This window comes from Azolla caroliniana, unplaced genomic scaffold (genome assembly GCF_043228905.1).
Source record: "Azolla caroliniana isolate FFs.n. ecotype wild unplaced genomic scaffold, voAzoCaro1.0.p SCAF_3, whole genome shotgun sequence".
NCBI lineage: Eukaryota > Viridiplantae > Streptophyta > Polypodiopsida > Salviniales > Salviniaceae > Azolla > Azolla caroliniana.
Window position 1 is genome coordinate 15,088,516 of NW_028230438.1, and position 22,036 is coordinate 15,110,551.

The window sequence follows — 22,036 nt, forward strand, 5'->3', positions numbered from 1 at the left end:
TGTACCAAAATACCACACATTTTTTCTATTTGTGAAATTAACACAATGTAGTGCAGGAACCAAATAAACTGCCTATGAATGTCTATCATTCACCGAATACTTTATGCGTTCTTATTTTCCTTTTGTCTAGGTTTTGACATTCTTTATCATAGACATTAGAATATTACATAGGCCAATACATAATCTATGGTGAACAATATAGAAAATTGCATACAATATATACCTTGGAGACATTTGACATTACATAGTTAAGACCTTGCAATTGGGCCAACATAGAGGGATAAAAAATTATGATCACCTACCTATAAATGTTGCTTCTGTTTGCTGAAACACAAGCATCATTTGATTATCCATAAAAGAGCTTCTCAGCCATTGGATGATGACATCGGTCAAACTACTATAACAAAGTTCAATGTTTCCACATTTTCATCTCCTTCTGGCCTATAGAAAAATGTATTCAATAAATCACATTAGAATTGCATCAATACTAAATATCACAAATCTGGCAATATGTAGGAATAAAAAGATTCGTTAATTGGCACACATACAAATTGAATGGGATTCACGGTCTTCTTCTTTTGGATAGATGATAGTTTGCGGAGGCTTGGCCTGTATAACGTTATCACACTTCCGATTTTGCCGACAACTTGACCTTCAGTTGCGTCTTCGATCTTTCTTATCACTTCATTTAACTCATCGGGGCAATTATCTAATACTTTTAACTGAGAAATTGCACAACCTCCCAATTCAGCCTTTGTTTACCACATAAAACTAATTTTTATTTGAATCAGAAAATGTTCGTTGAACAAGGATGGAGACAGGTATGCATAAACCTTCAAAATCTCATTTGCTTCTAATATATCGCTTATCGCGCTTGCTAAAGATGGAGTTACTCCAGCCTTGCCTATCTGAATGAGAATAAATTATTGAAACAGTCGTGTCAATTAACAAATCACAAGCTGAAGCTATACAGCATTCAAACTTTACAGTTGTGGAAAGAGAGGACATTCTATACAGGAAAAGAGCTCAATAAAAAATTGTAAATCACTCAAGACCATAGTCAGTTTTTAAAATATCATCACCGTTTTGAGAATGTGCAAGTAAAATATATATTGCGTGCTGTGCTCTATTTTTTTGGGAAAATGTATCCGCTATTGTTTTTGCTAAAATGTTCAATCAGAAATTACATGCAAACGCCCTATAGTTTTAGCTATGGTGGTGGCGGTGGAAGTTGCAATGACAATAAAATGGTAAAAGTTGAATAGACATTGTCATATCGTTTCTTCTCCAGTCTCCACTAGCAAGAGATTGCATATCATAAATGTCAGAAATACATTATTGCATTTGGGGAGATCTTATGTCATTGCATTTTGTTAACTATTTCATGTAGATGTGTAAACAAACATGACATTGCTCTGAATGTAGCGAAGAGAAAGAAAAAAAAATGATAGACAACCGAAATCAACAAAAACAACAGTGGGGAATTTACCTGTTGTGAAACGATTTTCTTTCCTAGGCCGTGGGCATAGGCACGCAGCTCTTTCTTCTCTCTTGGAGTGAGAGGAGGAAATCTTCTATTTCCACCATGGATACTACCTTCTTTGAAGCTCGTTTCTTCTTCCTCGACTCTTACCTCCTCTTCATCATCATCATATTCATGGTCCTCCTCCTCCTCCTCCTCCTCCTCCTCATCTTCTTCTTCTTCTCCTTCTTCCTTTTCCGTTTTGGTATCATGGTTTCCAAGAGATGAACAGAGAGGTCGTGCTGCTGCGGAGATGCTCTTGGATGAGACAAGGACTCGAAGTTCAGACAGTCTCCCAAGAGAATAAGGAAGAGGGAGTGGAAGAGGAAGAGGAAGAGGAAGAGGAAACGTACAAGGAGGAAAGGAGGGTGTGTGGAGAGGATGAGAAGACAGAGAGGAGATAAGGCGCCATGGAAAAGAGGAAGAAGAAGAGGGAGAAGAAGAAGAGGGAGAGGGAGAAGAAAGTCGAGGTCCTATCATACACCATGCCATGTTCAATGTCTTCTGTGTCTGTGTCTCAGAATGGGACGCAAAAACAGGGTATCTCATATGTATCTCATATACACATACATATTACATACATACATATGTATGCTCTTCTACTAATATATGTCGCACATAGTAGTAGTTACTAGTTACTAGTTACTAGTTAGTAGTTAGTAGTTAGTAGTTAGTAGAAGTGTTGTACAGATTAAGTGCTCCTTCTTTGTGCACATTTCTTCACGACGGGTGTGCCGCTTGCCATATGCTTAACCGTATGTACATTAAATAGCCATACCTAAGGCTTCCAATGCATAAATTTTTCCTTTAATTTACTACCAATCCAGAAGATTAGTTGAATGTCTTGCAACATCAACATCCAATGGATACCCCAAATGTTGATAATTTGATACTCCTGTAATCATTGACCCTCCCCATCCCAAAGATTCCAAATCACTCTCCATACAAGAAATAAGACGAGACTTCCTCCAAATTTTATATGCAACCGTGGCGCCAAGACGAATTGATCCCAAATTTGTATACTCCTTATAAGATTTCCTTTTGAGGCATGTAGAAACATAAAAGAGTCATTGGCCAATGCATGTGCTACCAAATGTTCACTGCAAGGAAGATGCGCACCCACAATATCACCACTAGTTGTAAGATTGAACAACATTACTAACAAAGGATATGTAACAATAACAAATAACAATGGACTTAGTGGACATCCTTGTCATATGGATCTAGTAAGAGAAACTTTGGGACTCCACCATTAAGCATCACAAGAGATGTTGCATTTTGCCCTAGCAGAAAGATAAGTCGACACATATGAGGACCAACCACCTAAGAGAAAAGACTAGTTCACAAGATCATATGGTTTTTTCAAATCTAATGGCACCATAATCATTTCTTGATGTGTATGTTAGGCATTATCGGTATCCATTTGAAAATTCAATACATTATATACTTCTAATTGCAATAAAACCATATTGAGATGGGTGAATAAATTGAAGTAAGAATTTCTTGAGTCTATTGGATAATGGATTTGCAAACACTTTGTACAACCCTCCCATCAACAGCCTCCATTGATGAAATGACTCGAGAGATGGTACATTTGGTATCAATTAGATTAGGCCCACCTTCAAACTCTTAGGCATCAAATCAAAATCCTAACATTGTTGAAATATTTGCGTGAATGGACTCTTAAGAATGCAAGCATAATTGTTCAAAATTTCATTTGTAATACCATCCCAACTAGAACTTTTACCATTTAGAATGTGTAACAATAACTTTTCCACCTCAGCGTCTTCAACATTACCATCCAACTCTTGACAAATATTTGTATTCATAGCACACCCAACTACATTATAAAAAAACTCTTGTCTCGCTTTCAACAAAATTTCATTAATAATCAACTATGGCCCAATCAAATTCGTAAAATGAGAAATACATGTACCTCAATAACCTTGATTGGGTCTATGACAATGTCATCTCCTATCTTATTTTGCACCACATTCGAATGAGCATATGATGGTCTTAATCCTTGAAAAACATACAAGATTGCGATTAATTATCTATAAACCCTTCTAAGTGTAACTGACTCAGTCTTGCCATTTGATAACTTTGACAATACAAATTATTCACAATGTCTTGTAACTGAAATTGAGGATCGAAAAGCTCTTCATCATATGGATTACTCATCAATAATATAAATTGCATCATGTAAGAATATGTGAAAAATTATTAATCAATTGCTTATGTCTTTTAGCATTAGTCAAACCATACATACAAAGAATATCATCGATGTTTTTTAATGTTGTATCCCATGCATGCCATCCCTTTGAATTAATATGTTCTAGAAACATACCAAAAATTTATTTCATATAGTCATCAAATCAGGAATGAAACAATAAAGAAGAATTAAACCTCAAAGGAACCTTATGAAGCAATGTTTAATACATATCACTACATGTTTATTAAACTCGAAACATACAGGAAAATGAGCTAAGGCGTAATTGCCATATTAAGCATCCCTAGCAAAGAGGACTCATCATGCATAACATAGATTTTGTCTAACCTACTCTATGTTTTGTGAAAGATAATGTGTGGAAGCTTAGATAAGTCGGCTCAGCCGGATAACTACAGTAGAACAGAAATGAAGGTTTAATGGAAGCTTAAGAATACACAGTACACGGGGGAGACAGAGAGAGTAGAATAGTATAAACTCAATTCAAAATAACAACACTCTGTATCTACAAATGTCCTACAAAACACTTTTTATACAAGTCCTTAAAAGGACTGGCAGAAGTACTGACAAGTACTTCAATACTCATACGAGCGACTGTCACTAACTCCAAGGAATATGCCTACGTTGGAGCCTACGGTTCTCACTATTCTGAAGTATGATCCGGTTCTCCGGTTCGGCTCTAGGTTCTGGACACCTATCCAGTTCTCCGTTCTGGATATCGATCCAGATTCGGTTGAGCTTGCCCGCTCAACATGTTTCCAAAAGGTAACACCATTCCCTTTTATCTTATTGTTACTTATTGTGTCCTTTTGCATGGCAACACCCTTCCCTTTTATCTTCTGTTGCACTTGATCTTCAACGTCTGGTTCTACACTAGTATGTACTCTATTATCTACCCTAACACCTCTGACATGTCACATGACCATGAACTTTAGAATCTCACTTTAACCTTATTTTCTCTCTAACATAATTTTTTGTGGATGGTTCACTATGATATTGGCATTCAGCCATAAAATGCCTCAATTGACAACATTTAAAATAATGTCCTGCAAAAGTCTCCAATCAACTAAATCGTGACGTATCTATACTCAACCATCCCGAAAGTAATGATTTCCAAAAGAATGAGTTACTACAATCAATAGTCACCCAAATTAGAGATTGTTGTTTCAATCAACCTTTATAATCAACCAAAGGAATCCATTCCATCATATGCACTAATCAAAACAAAAGGGTACCTTTGCCATCAAAGCAATATGATGTTTAACGATAAAAAAACCACATCGTAGAAACCTCTTGGACCCACATGCACATGCTCAACACAATTAGGCATTATGAATTAATTGAACCATTGCTTAATCCATGATACCAAAGGAAGTTTACTAGTGAAATACAAAAATAACACTGTGATCATAAAATCTGTTAAAAGTTGCTAACATGGACTTGGCCTCCAGTACCACTTCCACAACATCCTATTCTACTACAGAGAATCATACTCGGCCACAACCGAGTTTCAATCACACAATGGAAAAATAAACAAGACAAATATGTTTCTATCTCCCTCACTCACACACACACTCTCTCTCTCCATACACCAATAATCATAACAACTAACTCGCAACTCACATATCCATTTGCCCTAATCATATTTATACTTATATAACTTACGAGCTATTTACAAATGTGGCCTCAACGGCCCATAAGAAACATATTTACAAATCTATCTCTCTTCCGGATCCGTCCGGTCCGGCTTCCTGATATCCTTTTGGATCCATTCGATTTGGCTTCCTCCGATCCGGCTCGACCGGTCCCCATCCGGAGAGACCGATATCTCAACAATCTCCCCCTTCACTCCGGCATGGGGTTTTCGTTAACCCAATCCGTCTCCGGCACGAGTCTAGCTTGTCGATTGACAACACCTTGGTTTAGCATATTCGACACGTTCTCCTCGGTGTGAATCTTCACTAGAGTGAAGTCCTAGTCTTCTACTCTCTCCCAAAGCCAGTGCTATCTGCGCTGGATGTGCTTCGTCGTGGAGTGGTAGGTCGCATTCTTTGCAAGGTGGATGACACTTTGACTGTCGCGATAGAGCCGATATTTCCTTCTGTTGTAAGCTCTCCGATGAAGTCTTTCATCCCAGTTACTTCCTTGTCGGCTTCCACGACAGCCATGTACTCCGTTTTCGTTGTCGATAGTGCAACGGACTTCTACAACCTGGATTGCCACGATACAATTCCCTCTACATATGTGTTGACGTATTTGGAGGTAGACCGGCTCACTAGTATCTTGGCAAGGTGACAATTCTCTCTCTCTCTCTCCGTGGGCGATTTTGCTATATAATTAATGTCTTCGTGCAAAGGAGGTGGCAATCATTTGGTGTATAGATGATTTATGGATATGGCTGCCGTAGGCTTGCATCGTAGTTGTGGCTTCTTGGAGTTCAACGAGAGACCCACAAATCCTCGCACCTATGGCATGACTGAGATCAGAGGCCCCTATTACTCAGTTATGGGCCATCGCTACCTCTAGGTCATTTCTTTCGCTCTCATGGTGTATGTTGCTGCATTTGTATGTCATATGTATGACGGTGATTGTTGTATATACGACAGTGCAAGGTGCATGCTGTATGTGTGATGGTGCACAATGCCTGCTGTATGTGAGACGTTGCATGATGTATTCTGTATGTGTATATGATGTTGGAAGTTGTAGATTGGAGACGGTGCTGCGTATGTGATGGTATTTTCTCTATAGGTTTTATGGGTATGTTTGTTGTATGTGGTACGAGCTCTAGTTAGAGTGCAAGTTCCTTGAGAAAAATATTTTGTCAAGGTGCCCATTCCTTGTGTTAATGTTCAATGTTGAATAGAAGCATGAGGGAAAGTGGGCTCTTCTCCCCCACACGTGAAAATTTCCTCTCTATGTGTGTGAGAGAGAAAGATTCCTTGATTCTAGCATGTATTTCTATAGAGAAATACAAATGATGTGCTGATTTGGTTGAATGTAATCAGGATATAATAGAGACGATGGGTTACTATGAGGATGGTCCAAAATTTGCTGGAGGCTCATTCAGCTTGATGCCACGGGAAGCTGTCCAACAGATAACATACACTGCCCATGCATATGGTGTGTATGTGAGCACCGGGGGATGGGTAGAACATGTTCTATCAAAAGGATCCCAGTTTTTCAAACCATACCTACAAGTAAGAAACGCTATAGCATATTTATATTTCTTTCACATTTCCATCACTTCAATGGCATAGAATAGTTATAACTTATAGGTTAGCATATCTAATCCCATATGTGTAGGAGTTATGAATGGCATTTGTAGGAGTAAGAACTTTTAATGACATCTAGAGTTTAAGATTAGGATATCTAATAGCATGCTCAGTTTAGGGTTTAGGACATCCAACGATGTTTAAATTTAGGATCTAGTGTTTACAATATTCGATAACATGCAGGATTTATGGTCTACATTTAAGTTATCCAATGGCATGTAAGGTTTAGGGTTTACATTTTACATTTTACGATATCCTGTAGCATGTAAGGTTTAGGATATCTTGAATAGATACAAATATCTTTTTAACATACACTGGATATGGATTGTTATTTATGGGACAGGGCTGAGCCCTTGGCAAGGGTCAAACTTGGGTTCTCTCAAATATTTGACTTTTGAGGCATGTAGGGTTTAGGATTATTGGCAATGGTATGTCTACGGCTTAAGATATTGGCAAAGACATGTATCAGGTTTAGAGTTCTGAATGCTGGAAATGGCATTAAATGTTTAGGATGTAGGATATTAAATTGTTTGAAAGGTTTAGGATTTACTGCATCCAATGACAATCAGAGTTTAGGATTTAGGATATGTGATAGATGTAATATCTAATCGACTGGACATGTTTGGAATCAGGAAGTTAAAGACTTGGGATTTGATGTTGTGGAGCTAAGCACCAGCTTCATTAGCATTCCTCTCAAGAAGATCTTCTCGAGCTTGTTCGAGCTGTGAAAAATGTGGGGCTTAAAGTCAAGCCTGACCTTGGCATACAATTTGGGGCTGGAGGGGTACACCCACATCTAAGCTTGAAGCCGAAGGTTTCACCTGTGTGATTATGGAATATTTTATATGAATCAACACCAAACTACCCCTTGGCTCTTAACTTTTTAGGTATTTACCAGACTAATCCTATGTTTCCAAAACTTACCAGAATACCCCTGTATTACAAGGTAGGGATAATCTGGTAAATACCCATACCCGACAAAGCTAGGGTTATTATCTTTGCATTTTGAGCTTTCTTATATGAGCTAGCTAATGATGCACACATACTTCTTTATATGAGACATTTTGGCCTTCTTTTGTATAGGCTAGCAATGCATTCGTATAATGATACTGACACGTATCTTTATACAAGGCACTTTGCCCTTTTTGTATGAGTTATGTATGCATTCACACTAGTTATGCTCGTGTACGTCTTTATATGATCTAGCTATGCATTCACTCTAGTGATGCACATATGTATCTTTATATGAGCGAGCAATATGTTCACAGTAGCAATGCTCACATATATTTTAATATGAGCTAGCTATGTATTTGCCTTTCACTGCTGAGGCTCACTTGGTGATAATGATGACGTGCATACTTTCTACATTCTCAACACCCAACCCAATAATTTATGGGTATACTGGGTCCTTCATATGAGCTAGCTATGCATTCACACTAGTGCTACTCATATATATATTTTTTATGAGCTAGCAATTTAAATTCTCCCCGGGATACTCATTTTCTAATGATGATGATGTGTATGCTTACTAGGAACCCGAGATGTGGATTGGGTGATTCAAAGAGCCAAGGCTTGTTTAGATGCTGGGGCAGACATGATAATGATAGAGTCAGAGGGCATCACCGAGAATGTAGAAAGTTGGAGGACAGATGTTGTAGCGAAAATTATAGGGCAGCTTGGGCTAGAGAAAGTGATGTTTGAGGCTGCCGATCCCAAGGTCTTTGAGTGGTATATCAAAAACTATGGTAACAGAGTAAGTGTCCCTTGTGGCTAGGTATATTATATAATTTATTTTCACCTTTCTATTAGAGCATCAATAGCAAATTAAAAATTCAACTAGTTGAGGAAATAGTATGTGATGAAAAAATGCCATATCATGATGGGTGATAGCATAATAAATGTGAGCTACTATTATTGCAATGTTTGTATACAGGCCAACTATGTGTTGTGTGGATATCTTCCATGAGTTAATACACCTTAAGTAACTGTATAAAACAAAACCTTCAAATGACGCTGTTAACAATAGGAATAATCTCGATTTTAAATAAGGCAGTCTATAACAGACAAAACCAAAATGCTATCTCCATATGTGATATGCATTTGGCAATCACTAGGAGGTTTTTCCTTTCAAAGGTAATGTGCCATAGCCACTATTTTGTGTTGTAAGAGGATCAAAATTTTATTTGAGTAACTGAATTGATTAAAACTTTGTTTATGAATGTAAAGTGGTTATTTATCTTTAAAGTTCCAACCATCAATTCTAATTCAACTTTGTATTGTCCTCATGATCCAGGGGAATTTGTTTGTAGATCATTCACAAATTGTACAGTTAGAATGCTTGCGTTCTGGAATATGGGGTACCAAATGACCTGGGGTAGGATGATTACATTCAAACCATAGCATCCAGAAACAGTCATTTTCCATATATGAATTATGAATGCTTTTGTACATAATATCTTGCTTAATATATATATTATAGGTGAAAACATAATTTATATTGTACATGTTTTTGGTACTGTTAATACGAAGCACTTTTTTTAATTCCTGATTTCTAATCTCACTTCTATTTGTATCTCGAGATCTCTTTGTTGCTTCGTTTTGTATAGACATTCAATCATCTTTCAATGGAGCTCTCATAATCATTGCCACAATTTAACAAAACCACCCTTCTCATCACTAAGTCCAACTGGATTTGTGATTTGCCAGTTAGTTGTGCTAATCAATTACTTTCTCATAAACTGTTTGTGCTAAGCAAATTCAAACTCTAGGTTCATTACAGTATATGTTTATTGATTTGTAAAGTAGCCAGAAAGAAAGCAATGATGATAATGAAACGGTTCACCATTAACTGTTTGTGCTAGTTAAGGTTTGTATGATTATCAGCATCATCAAACCCTACCACTTGGACTTAATTGTTTTCTTGAATGGATGTACAGTTTTGCCATATGTGACATTATTGTTGAATTGTGTGGTTTCTGATTGTTTATTGAGTAATATTATAGTGTCTAAATTGTCTTCTGGTGAACTTTAACAGACATCCTTACATACAAATTGTTTTGCGGTTGATACAAGTTGCCTAGAATACATCCTTTCAGTCTAGTCGACTTTATCTGACCAATATGGTTAATTACAGTAAATGATTCTTTGATTATTCAGTGTTGATATTACTAGTTTAAGTTAGATGTTTATTGAACCAATGATTCTTTAACAGAAGGGAGATTGATGGTTGGAATGATGCATATCTTTAGAGATATTCTAGTACTGTAATTTAATCAAAATCCCCTTTTGGATTGGGTAGCATCCAATTACCAAACAAAGCCCACAAATTATTTTGAGCAATGTCAGATTCACTGCTGAAGCTGCTTTTCATATTCATTCGCTGATCGATAATGCAAAAGGTACACCATTAAGATGGAAAGTGCGACAACACGAAGCTTCACACGTTGGCTTTGTCTGAAATGTAGAAAGCTAAATGCTGAAACTAAAAGGTAAGTTATGTAGGCTATTCTCAACGCCTTGAGTTCAGATCCTTCAACCCATCTTCATTGTGCCATATACTACATGCCGCATTTGTGTATCAAACTAACTGCCTCACATACTCCATACTGTTACTGTGGCCATTTCAACTTTAGTCTGAGAAAAGAAGAGAAAGAATAGGTAGGTTTTGGTCAGTCATGAATCATGATATTATTAAAAAAATAAAAAGTTTATTTCATTCAAATTAATATAAATTCATACAAATTAATTTGTTTCATTCAAAATAGTGCCTCGATTTGAATGAAATATCTGTCTGTTAGTTCCTTTAACTTGTTTACAGGGGATCTCTGTGACTCTCCAAGGCCAGTGGACCCATGGAAAAAAGAATCAGAATCATTCTAAACAAAGAGCAGGTAGGCTTGGAGTGCTACTTTTGCAATTAGCATATTTTGTGGAGAGGGCTACCAACCTTTTGATGAACCCTCAGGATTAACTTGCACTCAATAGTACATTAACATTTGATTTATCCCTCAGCCGTAGCACAATGATAGTTTTGTGAATCTTCATTGTTGCTAAAAATTAGAGAAATAAGTGTGCTTCGAGCAATAGTCTCATCCATACGCTGTATTAGTAGGTGGTGGAAATTTGAGTCTCTCCTAGTTTTTCTGCGTCTCTTATTGACCTATCACACAGTGACAAGGCCATAAACATCCGATTTGCCTCCCCCATATACATCAGATTCACCTGCCAATCCAAACATGCTACAACTAACAATCGTTAAGGGTGGACATCCAACTCCCACTTGTGTGCGAATATAGGTTTTGATCACTTTAGAGAAAGCACAATAGCATCCTCTCAATTTAAATGCAAGGATCTTTTGAATACCTCCTTTGCCATGCCTGAATTCCCTGATTGCCTACAAGCACCTAGAATAGAATGCCAAACAATAAGATCCGGAGGGAATGGCATCTCCTTGATCAATGCTTGAGCCTCATCTAAATTGCCAACCCTACCAAGAAGATGGATCATGCAAGTATGATGTTCTAAAGTTGGCACAATTCCATACTCTTCATTCATTGCCTCAAAATATGTTTGGCTCTTATTGAATAAGCACGCACGACTACATGCATTAAGAAGAATAACAAAAGTGACCAAATTTGGTTTCATGCCTTCCCCTAGCATTCGATCATATACATCAAAAACATGCTCACTTTTCCCAATTTGTGCATATCCGGCCATTAACGCTGTCCACGAGACCCCATCTCTCACTGGAAGCTTCTCAAACACTTCTCGTGCCTTAGAAAGTGCACCACATTTAGAGTACATATCAACCAAAGTGGTGCCAACTACAGGGTCTCTTTCTATCAATCCATATCTTTCAATCTCTTTATGTATTTCACACCCTTTTTCAGTTGCCCCTATGCTTCCACAAGCTTTCAAACAACAAACAAATGTCACTGCATTAGGATGTATACCTGCTAGTTGCATCTCTTCATAACAATCAATTGCTTCTTCACCATGTCCATGTTCAACATAACCTGACATGAGAGATGTCCATGAGACCACATCTCTATTCGGCATCTCATCAAACACTTTACGAGCTTTTGCAAGGGAATTACATTTTGCATACATATCAATCAGGGCATTTCCTACTACAAGATTTGTCCCTAGAAGACCTTGCCTTTCTATATCATCATGTATTTCTTGGCCCTTATCCACATCTCTAGTGCTTATACAAGCTTTTAAACCACAAATAAATGTCACAGCATCAGGAGAAATCCCCTCAGCATGCATCTGTTCCAAGCACTTCAGGGCTTTCTCTTCGTATCCATGCTCCACATATCCTGAAATTAACGCATTCCAGCAAATAATGTCCCGAACCCTAAGCTTATCAAACACTTTGCGTGCTTTGACAAGTGCCCCACATTTGCAATAAACATCAACCAAAGTGGTCTCGAGGAGAAGATCTCGAATCCCTTTTTTGTCAATTTCTCCATGTATTTCTATAGCTTTCTCTATATCGCCAATGCTCACACAAGCCTTCAAACATGATGCATATGTGATGGAGTTAGGCGAAACACCTTCTAGAAGCATTTGTTCAAAGTACTCGATCGCTTGTCTTCCATGTCCACATTCAACATATCCAGCAATCAGAGCTGTCCAAGAAACCACGTCTCGGATCAGAAGCTTTTCAAATACATTCCATGCCTTTTCAAGCAAGCCAAATTTCGCATACATATCAACCACAACCGTCCCCAGAAGAAAGCCTCTTTCCAGCAATCCTTTGCTTTCAGCCTCTGCATGTACTGCTTGGCCCTTGGATGAATCCTTAAGAATGCCACATGATTTCAAGGTAGAAATGAATGTCACCGAATTTGGTGATACTCCGTCATTTCGCATACTTTCAAAACACTTTATAGCCTCTTCTCCAAGGCCATTTTCAGTATACCCTGTTATCATAGCATTATAAGACACGACATTCTTTGCGAATAAAACATCAAAAACATTCCGAGCTTTAACCATAGTGCCACATTTCGCATACATATCGATCAAACTATTACCAACAAATACATTGTTTGTAAGCAATCCGGTCTCTACAATATCTCCATGAATTTCTTCACCCTTCTTCACATCTTTAAGCATAGCACAAGCTTTCAATGCCACAACATAGGTGTGCCCGCTACGGTGTATACGAGAACAATCATCCTTTTTCATTAGATTATACAAGTGAAGAGCATGAATTGGCTTACCACGTGTGATATATCCATTGATAAGAACATTCCAAGACCATTCATTTGGATATGGAAACCTGTCAAAAGCTAGTTGAGCTCGATGGATGTTTTCTCCCACGTCCACTAACATGGGGATGAGATAATTCCCTAGTATTGGATGGGTATCCAACCCATTTCTTCTCATATAAACATAAATGTTCAAAGCTTGTGTTCTGTTTCTGTCTTTCCCGCATCTCTGCAATATCCTCGCAAAGTCTTCAATGCAATGTTGGGAGAGGCCTATACAAGGATTGGGTTTCATGAATGTGACACTGAGATCACCATCATCCTTCGGTCACGTGTTTTTCTTCTTCAACCAACACCATCACTACTACTTCTCTAAGAAAAATGGCCTTATGTAAAACATACTGAACCATACAACCCTTTCACACTGTTGCAAAACCTTCAGCTAAAAGCCAGTCTCGCCAATATGTACCTCAGAACTCCCTCCCTTACGGCCGCCACCCGCTCCCATCTTGCTAGAAGAGACAATCAAGTGATTCCGGAAACCACCCACATGCCACCTTAAAACCATGATGTTGCTACATCATTACATGTTGTTGCTTGGGTTTAATCCTATGTTTGTCACATGCTTTTGTTGCATGTTTGATTCATATCTAGATACCATTCGTTGTCCAACCATGACAAAGTTAGGTACCAAGCATGTTTGCTACACATTTGTTTTTGCAGTCAATGATCATGTGTCATCCTACTTAACATCCGTTTGGCCACCCGGTATGGACTCGCCCATGTGTCTCCCTCAGCCTTGACTAAACTCTAAAAATCTTATGACATTGAATTGTTACATATATCAAATACCTATCAATAGCCATATTCTGAATAGTAGTTGCATGGGTAGGGCATGCCTCTTACCAATATTACCTTTGTTTGCTTATACGAAATGTAAGAGGAGAAAGGGAAACTTCGATATTATTGATAAGAGGCCTTCATTATAACATAAAATTTGATAACTCTTAAGTATACATAAGATATTTTTGTCAAACTTGTAGTTGTTTTCCCATTCACCTAAGCTTCTCAAATTAACAAAAATATCTTTAACTAAGCTTCTCAAATTTTTTGTTTCTCTTAATATACACAACATTTTGAGATGTTTGTGCAAGATTTATTATTGCCTTGATTGAAATTGCATCTTCTTTGCTTATACAAGTGTTTACAAAGAGAGTGTAATCTAAATATTTGAAAGATGGTCGACAAATAGAACCTTTTAGTTTATTGGATCAACATTTAAGCCATGCCAAAAGCTTAGGCAATCTTTTCTTTTTCTTTTCAATATGGAGTAATACTAGTCCTTGAGCTTTAGGTTTTTCAATGTAAATCCAATCCTCAAGAGATGATAAAGACCTTAGGAATCAAGATCTCAATTTTCATATCTTCTATGCAATTATGAAGGGTAAAAACTTGAAGATATGGATCTCAATGTTGTCAAAGGACATTGATTAATTTATACTTCATTTTGTGTTTCTCTTTCATGGAATATCTTTGTTGTTTGTTCATTTCTCTCCTCTTGCTCATGAATCGTTCAACATGGGAACATAATATTCTTATCAATCCTTAATTGTCAATGAATATAAAGGCATATCTTTAAAACTTTCCATTTTGATTCTTTGCACATGCTTGGGACTTGAGCATGTTGTCAATTCAATACGATGACAATATATTAAATCTCTATACATTGACTCCAAAATCATGATGCTCAAATCTCAATGCCTCCTTGAGAGGGTGTAAAAAAACAATACCTTCCCCATGTTCTCCCCATCTTCGTTCCCCTAATTCTCTAGACATGTTCAATCATGTCATAAAATTGCCATGGTTATAAGTGCCTCGTCATTTCTTGTATCCTTTGTCATTCCACATAATATCCTCTTGGGCAACCTATTGCAATAGTTTCAATTGAGATTAAACATCATGACTCCACTACCTGTAATATAAGGCTATTGATAAATGTATGCATGGGTTTTGATTACATGCACCAATCATATAACCTCATATACTCTTGAAAATTACAATCAAGAAAATATAATAATTCAAACTATATTCCATCCATTTTCTCATGCTTTTTGTATTGTTCCGTTTGTTTTCAATGCATTTCCATCCATTCTCAACCTTAGACCCGAAATAAAAATTCTTCCACCCAAATAACAATTCAAACCTTAGGAAAAATTAGACATGCATTTTTCATTTATAATTAAAAATCATTGCACATCCTTGAAATATAGACTACAAACACAAAATGCTCCATTGCCCTATTGATGAAACTATTATATTTGTTTAGGTCAATATGACCTAGTATCAACTCTCACTCCATTCACTAGGGCCTACCTTTCAAAGCTTGATCACAAGCGCAAAATGTGTATTCATAATGCTCATTACTAACAATACATTAGAGTTTACGTATGAATTGTTATTTCTTAAGTATATCATCCCTCCACAACAATGTCACAACGTATTTTCATTGCTCTCTCAATTGAATAAAAACAAAATATTATAAACCTTCAAAGCCATTTATTTCATTCCTTTACACACTAGAATTATGGAATACATGTTATCATCAACCTACAACCAAAAGCCACATTGTTGTTTTGTATGCTAATTACAAATTAGTTCTTGAATAAACTATGGTAGGGCTTAATGGAAGCATATGTAATTGGTGAGTCATTGCATTATGTGTATTGAATCATGCAGGAATTCATTTTCCTTCTTCCATTAACTTGAGAATTGACCTAGTTGTTGGAAGCATCCTCAAGTCTTTTAATACCCATAAACTTCAACATCCCGTGTTCATGTTTGACCTACATCTCTAAATCATTTAATTGGATATCAACCTTTGCGACTCTCTTTATCAAATGTTGGTCAAACACTTCCAACATGTCATATACCTCTATATGAAAAAGGAAAACCAAACACAACCTTATGGAGTCTAGACTTTTTTTAAGCGTTTGATATTCATATTTAGAAGATACACCTAACTGCATTTATCACTCATGATGTGTTCTTTATTGCTACAAAATTAATTATAATAAGTTTCTAATACTTCAATTGAGCCCCGAAAAGTGAACACTAACTTTGTAGAAACCCAAAATAACGCCATTTGAAAAAGGAAAACCAAACACAACCTTATGGAGTCTAGACTTTTTTAAGCGTTTGATATTCATATTTAGTAGATACACCTAACTGCATTTATCACTCATGATGTGTTCTTTATTGCTACAAAATTAATTATAATAAGTTTCTAATACTTCAATTGAGCCCCGAAAAGTGAACACTAACTTTGTAGAAACCCAAAATAACGCCATTGTCAAAGGCTAAGGCAATCAATAGGATCACCTCCGTTAACAATGTCAATAATTCCAACAACTTTAAAAACTTGATGTATTGGGTCCTATATGATCGTGAAGGTTATAAAGCTTGTGACGGTTAGCAATGTGAGGGTATTTGTTAAGCACTTGTTGTATGTTTCACACCAAATACCTTTCAATGGCCAAACCAACCTAAAGGATAGAATATCTTAGGTAGAGAGTACCATCTAACACTTCAAAACTAAAGGGAAAGAAATTTATGTCCAACAAAGTGTGAAGAGGGCTCTCTTCTCAAGGTTTTGTTATTGTGCTCTTAATTCTTCATATCTAAAGTTTAGACTCTTCTCAAAGTCACACTTTTTGATGAGGAATATAAAGGTCACAATTTTGATTGTTCACGAGGTTTTCTTCAGTTCACATATTTTAAAGCTAGACGTCTCTATCAAGCACTTGAGTTGATCTTGTAATAAAAATTAGTTTTCTTATTATCACCAAAGACTTTCGGTAGCCTTTTATTAATTAAGGGATAATAATTGTTGGCATAAAAGGCCGACTCCTTCCACTTTGTATCCTAGTGTGAACTCATCCATATAGTTAGGGCTTAGTATATAAGCAATAACCTAATGTTGTAAAAGAGGCTTGATCATTCTTGTACAAGAGTCTCTGAGAGAGAGAGAGAACGTAATAACAAAGCTTCCATTAAAGCTTAAACCGCGTACATCTTCCGTCTATTCTCTTGTCTTCCTTTTGTGTTGTTTGCCAAACACTATGACAGATCCTCACACATATGTTTCCGCACATAATCATTCCTTCAACTAGTATCAGAGCGACCTGCTACTCGGTGGCAATAGACAACAGAAAAGGCTGAAAAAGAAAATACCAGGTTAGCAAATCTCACTTTCAAAAGAATCATGCAATCAACATCCGGTACATTAGTTGAGTTGAGATCTGGAAGTTCAATGGCAAAAACTTTGCCCTATGGAAGGAGATGAAGCAGGACGTGTTGATCATTAGAAGACAAGTCAAAGCCATTCGACATAGTGAAAAACCCACCTCGATGACAGCCGAAGAGTGGAGATCTACAGACGAAATCGCACGCTCCACCATTCAAATGCACCTAGTCGAAAACGTCTACTTCAACATGGCAAAATAGACGACAATGTTCTCATTGTAGGAGAAGCTAAAAGCCGTGTACAAAAAAAAATCCTCATCTTCAAAACTAATTTTGATCAAACAACTATTCAACATGACGATGAGAGAGACCGATCCGGCTACCTCCCACATTCACCTTTAGTCGGGTGTTGTTAGAACTTTCCTCACAAGGGATCAACTTCGAAGAAGAAGTGAAAGCCCTTGCCCTCCTATCGAGCTTGCTAGCAAGTTGGGAGGTATTCTGCATGACATTCGCCAATAGCCAACCGATCCTAAATCTAGATGAGACGATCGACTAAGTTCTCACCGAGGACATTCAACGAAAATTGATGGGACTCATCATTGATGAATCGGTAGAAGCCCATCACTCGACCGAGTCGTTCGACCGTTAGAAGCGAATGAGAGAACAAGCCGACAGAACCGGTGGGAACACCAACCGATCAAAGACAGACAAGGGGAGACCGACAACGGTCGAAGTCGAGAACGGGCCGATCAAGCAAATTTTGCACACATTGCAAAAAAGCTGGCCACAATGTTTCCGACTACTGGTCGATAAAGGAGAGGTCAACGATCCGAGCGAAATCGAGGACGACCCCACTCCAATCGGCAACCAAATCAATGTTGCCGACACCCTATCAGGAGAAATTCTCTCCTTAGAGGATTCAATGATCGAAGAAGTCCTCTACAGTGCACAAGATGCACACACGTGGTTACTGGATTCTGGTGCCACACTCCACGTGACCCCCAACATTGAATGGTTTTCGAACTATTCGGCCGAGACCAATGGCACAGTCCCACTAGGCAACGAGCAGGAGTGCAGAATCGCAGAGACCGTAGAGGTTCCCATTGGATTGCCCAATGGCAACATGATCACCCTGCACCAAGTCCAGCATGTACCTGATTTGACAAGTCTGTCATGTACCTGATTTGAAAAGGATTCTGGTCTCCATCGACATGTTAGTCGAAGACGGGTACCAAACGACTCTCAATGAGTCAACATGGATGATCAGCCGAGGAAACCTAAAGATTGGATGCGGGCACAAGTACAATAACTTGTACCCATTAATGGCGATCAATCCAGAAGGGGTCGTGAATGTAGCCGAAAAGACCGACCCAAACTTATGGCATGGCCGACTCGGTCATATATCTCAAGCCAGACTCGATCAACTGATGGTGGTCGACTACATCCTTAAACTCCAAGCAAACACGGACTTCTACGTTGTTACGTAATTCCGCGTGGATGCGTAGAAGTGGGGCAGGACCATAGGGGTCTTGAACCAAGGAATCTAACAAAAGGGGAGGAATATCCCTCGCATTGCGTACACGCAGACCGTAGATAGAATAGAGAGGGACAGGAGTGAGATGACGGTAGGCCACCGTTACAGGGCGATATGATGAAATTGCAACACCGGACAACAGAATAGATTAACGATATTAGTTAGAACGTGTGTGTGATGCGCAAGGAGTACAACCATGTTGAGCGGCAAGCTCAACCGGAGCTGGATTGGCTGAATAAGCTTGAGCCGGTAAGCGAGATGAATCGGTATGCCGGTGAGCAACCGAGCCAGTAAGCAGTAAGGACCGGTGAGCTAGGGAGCCGGTATGCCGGATCCGATCCGTAACCTGAAGCCTAGTATAGGTTAGACTACTAGGCATTTATAGTCTCGTAGTTAGTGTCAGATGCTCGTTTGAGCATTGAAGTACACCGTACTTCTAACAGTCCCGTGTGGACTTGTATAAATAGCGATGATGAGCGCGTTGTAGACACAGACAGAGAACACAAAGTGTTCATATAATTTTTTGAGAAATAGTGTGTGTGTGTGTGTGTCTCTCTCTCTCTGTCTCTCCCGCGTACTCTCTCTCTCTCTTTGTGTACTGTCCTTTCTAACGCTTCCGCAAGCTATCTTTCACATGGTATTAGAGCGCGTGGGTTGAGAACCTCTGCTGCAGACATCTACGCTTGTGAAGGAAACCCTAACAGATCGGAAAACAGACACAAAAGTAGAAATGGACAGAGGTATGGCTACGTCGCTCCCGGTGGAGAAGCTTGACAGAACCAACTACGCATCTTGGTCATACAAGATGCACCAGTACCTGCTTGGGCATGGCTACTGGAGTTATGTCGACGGATTTAACGACTCAGCACCGGAGACGACACACAAGGACTTCCCAATGTGGGAACAGGCGGCAAGCAGGGTGATGTACTGCTTCGCGTCCAGTGTCGGTGACTAGCTGCTCAGCCATATCCGTGATACCAAGACACCGAAGGATGCTTGGGGAAACTTGAAAAAGGTTTTCGCCGTAAGCACCATTGCCTAGAAGCTGCAACTCAGACAGGAGTTGAGCAATGTTCGACAGAAGAACATGTCGGTGGCAGATTACACATCATGGATCAAAGGGATCTGTGACTCGCTTGCCTCTATTAACGTCACCATAGAGGAAGACGAGATGGTGCAGATCTGTCTTGGAGGCCTGGCATCCAAGTTCGGAGCCTTCCAGACTGCGGTTTGTACAAGGGAGAATACGCCCTCATTTTTTGACTTACAGTCGATGCTCCTTGTAGAGGAGAACCACGCCGGTGCATCTACCAGTGCATCCCCAAACAACCGGATGCTATACATGGGAGCGGATCGGTCCCGCGGGCGTGGTGGACGAGGCAGGTCGGCACGCAATGGAGGCGGCCGGCAAGAGCAGGAACGAAGGCACAGTGAGCGTGCCGACAACAGTTCTGAGACTTCCACAAGTAGGGGGAGTCAAGGTGGTGCCGGAGGCCGGCAAGACAAATCCGCTATGGAATGCTGGTACTGTGGCAAAAAGGGCCACAGGGAAAGCGAGTGCTGGAGAAAGCGTGCCGATTCGGACAAATCCGGATCCGGCAAGACCGGTAAGGAAGGCCGGCAAAGCTCGCACTACGCAAACGGATCGGGAGGATCCAAGAACGGTAAGGGGCCAACCTTGGTGATGAGGCACAAGGCAAACTCAATGAAGAAGACTACTTCCAAATCGGAGGAAGTGTGGTACGTTGACTCCGGCGCATCGAACCACATGACGAGCCACGAGGAGTGGTTCTCCTTTTTGGAGAAGCCAGATCAACCGGGAGTTGTCGAAACCAGAGACGACACTCCCCACCCGGTTGTGCACGTCGGAGAAGTCCCTTTTAGCCACGTCGGACAGAGGGGGAAGCTGATGAATGTATTACATGTTCCGACGATCACGAAGAACCTGGTGTTGGTCGGACAGATCGTTGACCAGGGGATGCAGGTGCGGTTTACGCACCTCGGGTGCTTCATTGAGGATGAGGGCGAAGTTATTGCGCAAGGGCGCAGAGATGGGAGGATGTTTATCCTCAACACCAATGATGTTGGCATTGCACTGTTCGCCAAAGGACAGAAGGTCGAGTCGGATATCGACCTGTGGCACAAGCGGATCAGCCACGTCAACTACCGAAGGCTTCAAGACCTGCAAACGAAACAAGTCGTTTTCGGTTTGCCAAAATTTAGTGGCTGGAGAGCCCAGATTTGTGAAGCCTACCAACTCGGGAAGCAACACCGGCTTCCATTCCCCACCGAAAGAAATGGAAGCTGTAACAAGCTCAATCTTATCCATTCGGATGTGTGGGGACCGACACAAAATGTTAGCATTGACGGGAGTCGATATTTCGTCTCCTTCATCGACGACTACACACGGCATACGTGGATCTACCTCATTGAGTGGAAGAGCGAAGTCTTCGAGTGTTTCCGGAGCCTCCAGAAGATGGTGGAACAGGAATCGGAGAGGAAGATCAAATGCCTACGGTCGGATGGCGGAAAAAAGTACTTTTCCGGCCAATTCAACAGCTATCTGCAACAAAAAGGAATTCGGCGAAAATTAAGCTGCAGATACACACCGCAACAGAATGGTGTGGCCGAAAGGAAGAATCGGTCGCTGATTGACGCGGCTAGGGCAATGCTGGAGGAAAAGAGCATGCCCAAGTTCTACTGGGCGGAGGCGGTCCAAACGGCCGTTTACATCCAGAACCGGATCGGGGACAAGGTGTCAGCTCACGGGCTGTATTTCGGGCGCAAGCCGAATTTGAGACACCTCCGGATATTCGGCAACATAGCCTATGTACATGTGCCGGATGAGAAGCGGAGAAAGCTGGATGCAAAATCGGAAAAATGCATCCTAGTCGGCTATGCTCAGGAGCAAAAGGGGTATAAGTGTTATAACCCCCGAACGAAGCAGGTCTGAGTCAGTCGAGATGTCGAGTTTGACGAATCAGCATCGTGGTATTCCTTACCAACTCCGACTTCCGATCC

At 39.6% G+C, this 22,036-nt stretch overlaps 2 protein-coding genes and 1 pseudogene across 4 annotated transcripts; 1 reads left to right on the plus strand and 2 right to left on the minus strand.

Moving 5' to 3' along the window:
* Positions 1–2: 2 nt before the first annotated feature.
* On the minus strand, positions 3–2,055 carry LOC147866293 (uncharacterized). Of its 2 annotated transcripts, none has more exons than XM_087316664.1 (4): positions 1,490–2,055; positions 834–908; positions 549–722; positions 3–436 (listed from the first exon to the last, which is right to left on the minus strand). In XM_087316664.1, the coding sequence occupies exons 1-4, from the start codon at positions 2,012–2,014 to the stop codon at positions 410–412; spliced, it is 801 nt and encodes a 266-aa protein (XP_087172790.1). In that variant the 5' UTR covers positions 2,015–2,055; the 3' UTR covers positions 3–409. The 2 variants fall into 2 exon arrangements, with proteins under 2 accessions (XP_087172790.1, XP_087172791.1); XM_087316665.1 differs by having other exon boundaries at positions 3–441; positions 1,490–2,053.
* Positions 2,056–6,124: 4,069 nt separating this feature from the next.
* On the plus strand, positions 6,125–9,567 carry LOC147866294 (protein HEAT-STRESS-ASSOCIATED 32-like; annotated as a pseudogene). The gene is made up of 5 exons (XR_015529566.1): positions 6,125–6,275; positions 6,755–6,946; positions 7,654–7,835; positions 8,554–8,774; positions 9,315–9,567. The product of XR_015529566.1 is annotated as a protein HEAT-STRESS-ASSOCIATED 32-like (transcript).
* Positions 9,568–10,716: 1,149 nt separating this feature from the next.
* LOC147866295 (pentatricopeptide repeat-containing protein At3g03580-like) lies at positions 10,717–13,615 on the minus strand. Its single transcript, XM_087316666.1, has one exon. The coding sequence runs from the start codon at positions 13,529–13,531 to the stop codon at positions 11,354–11,356; it is 2,178 nt and encodes a 725-aa protein (XP_087172792.1). The 5' UTR covers positions 13,532–13,615; the 3' UTR covers positions 10,717–11,353.
* Positions 13,616–22,036: the final 8,421 nt, after the last annotated feature.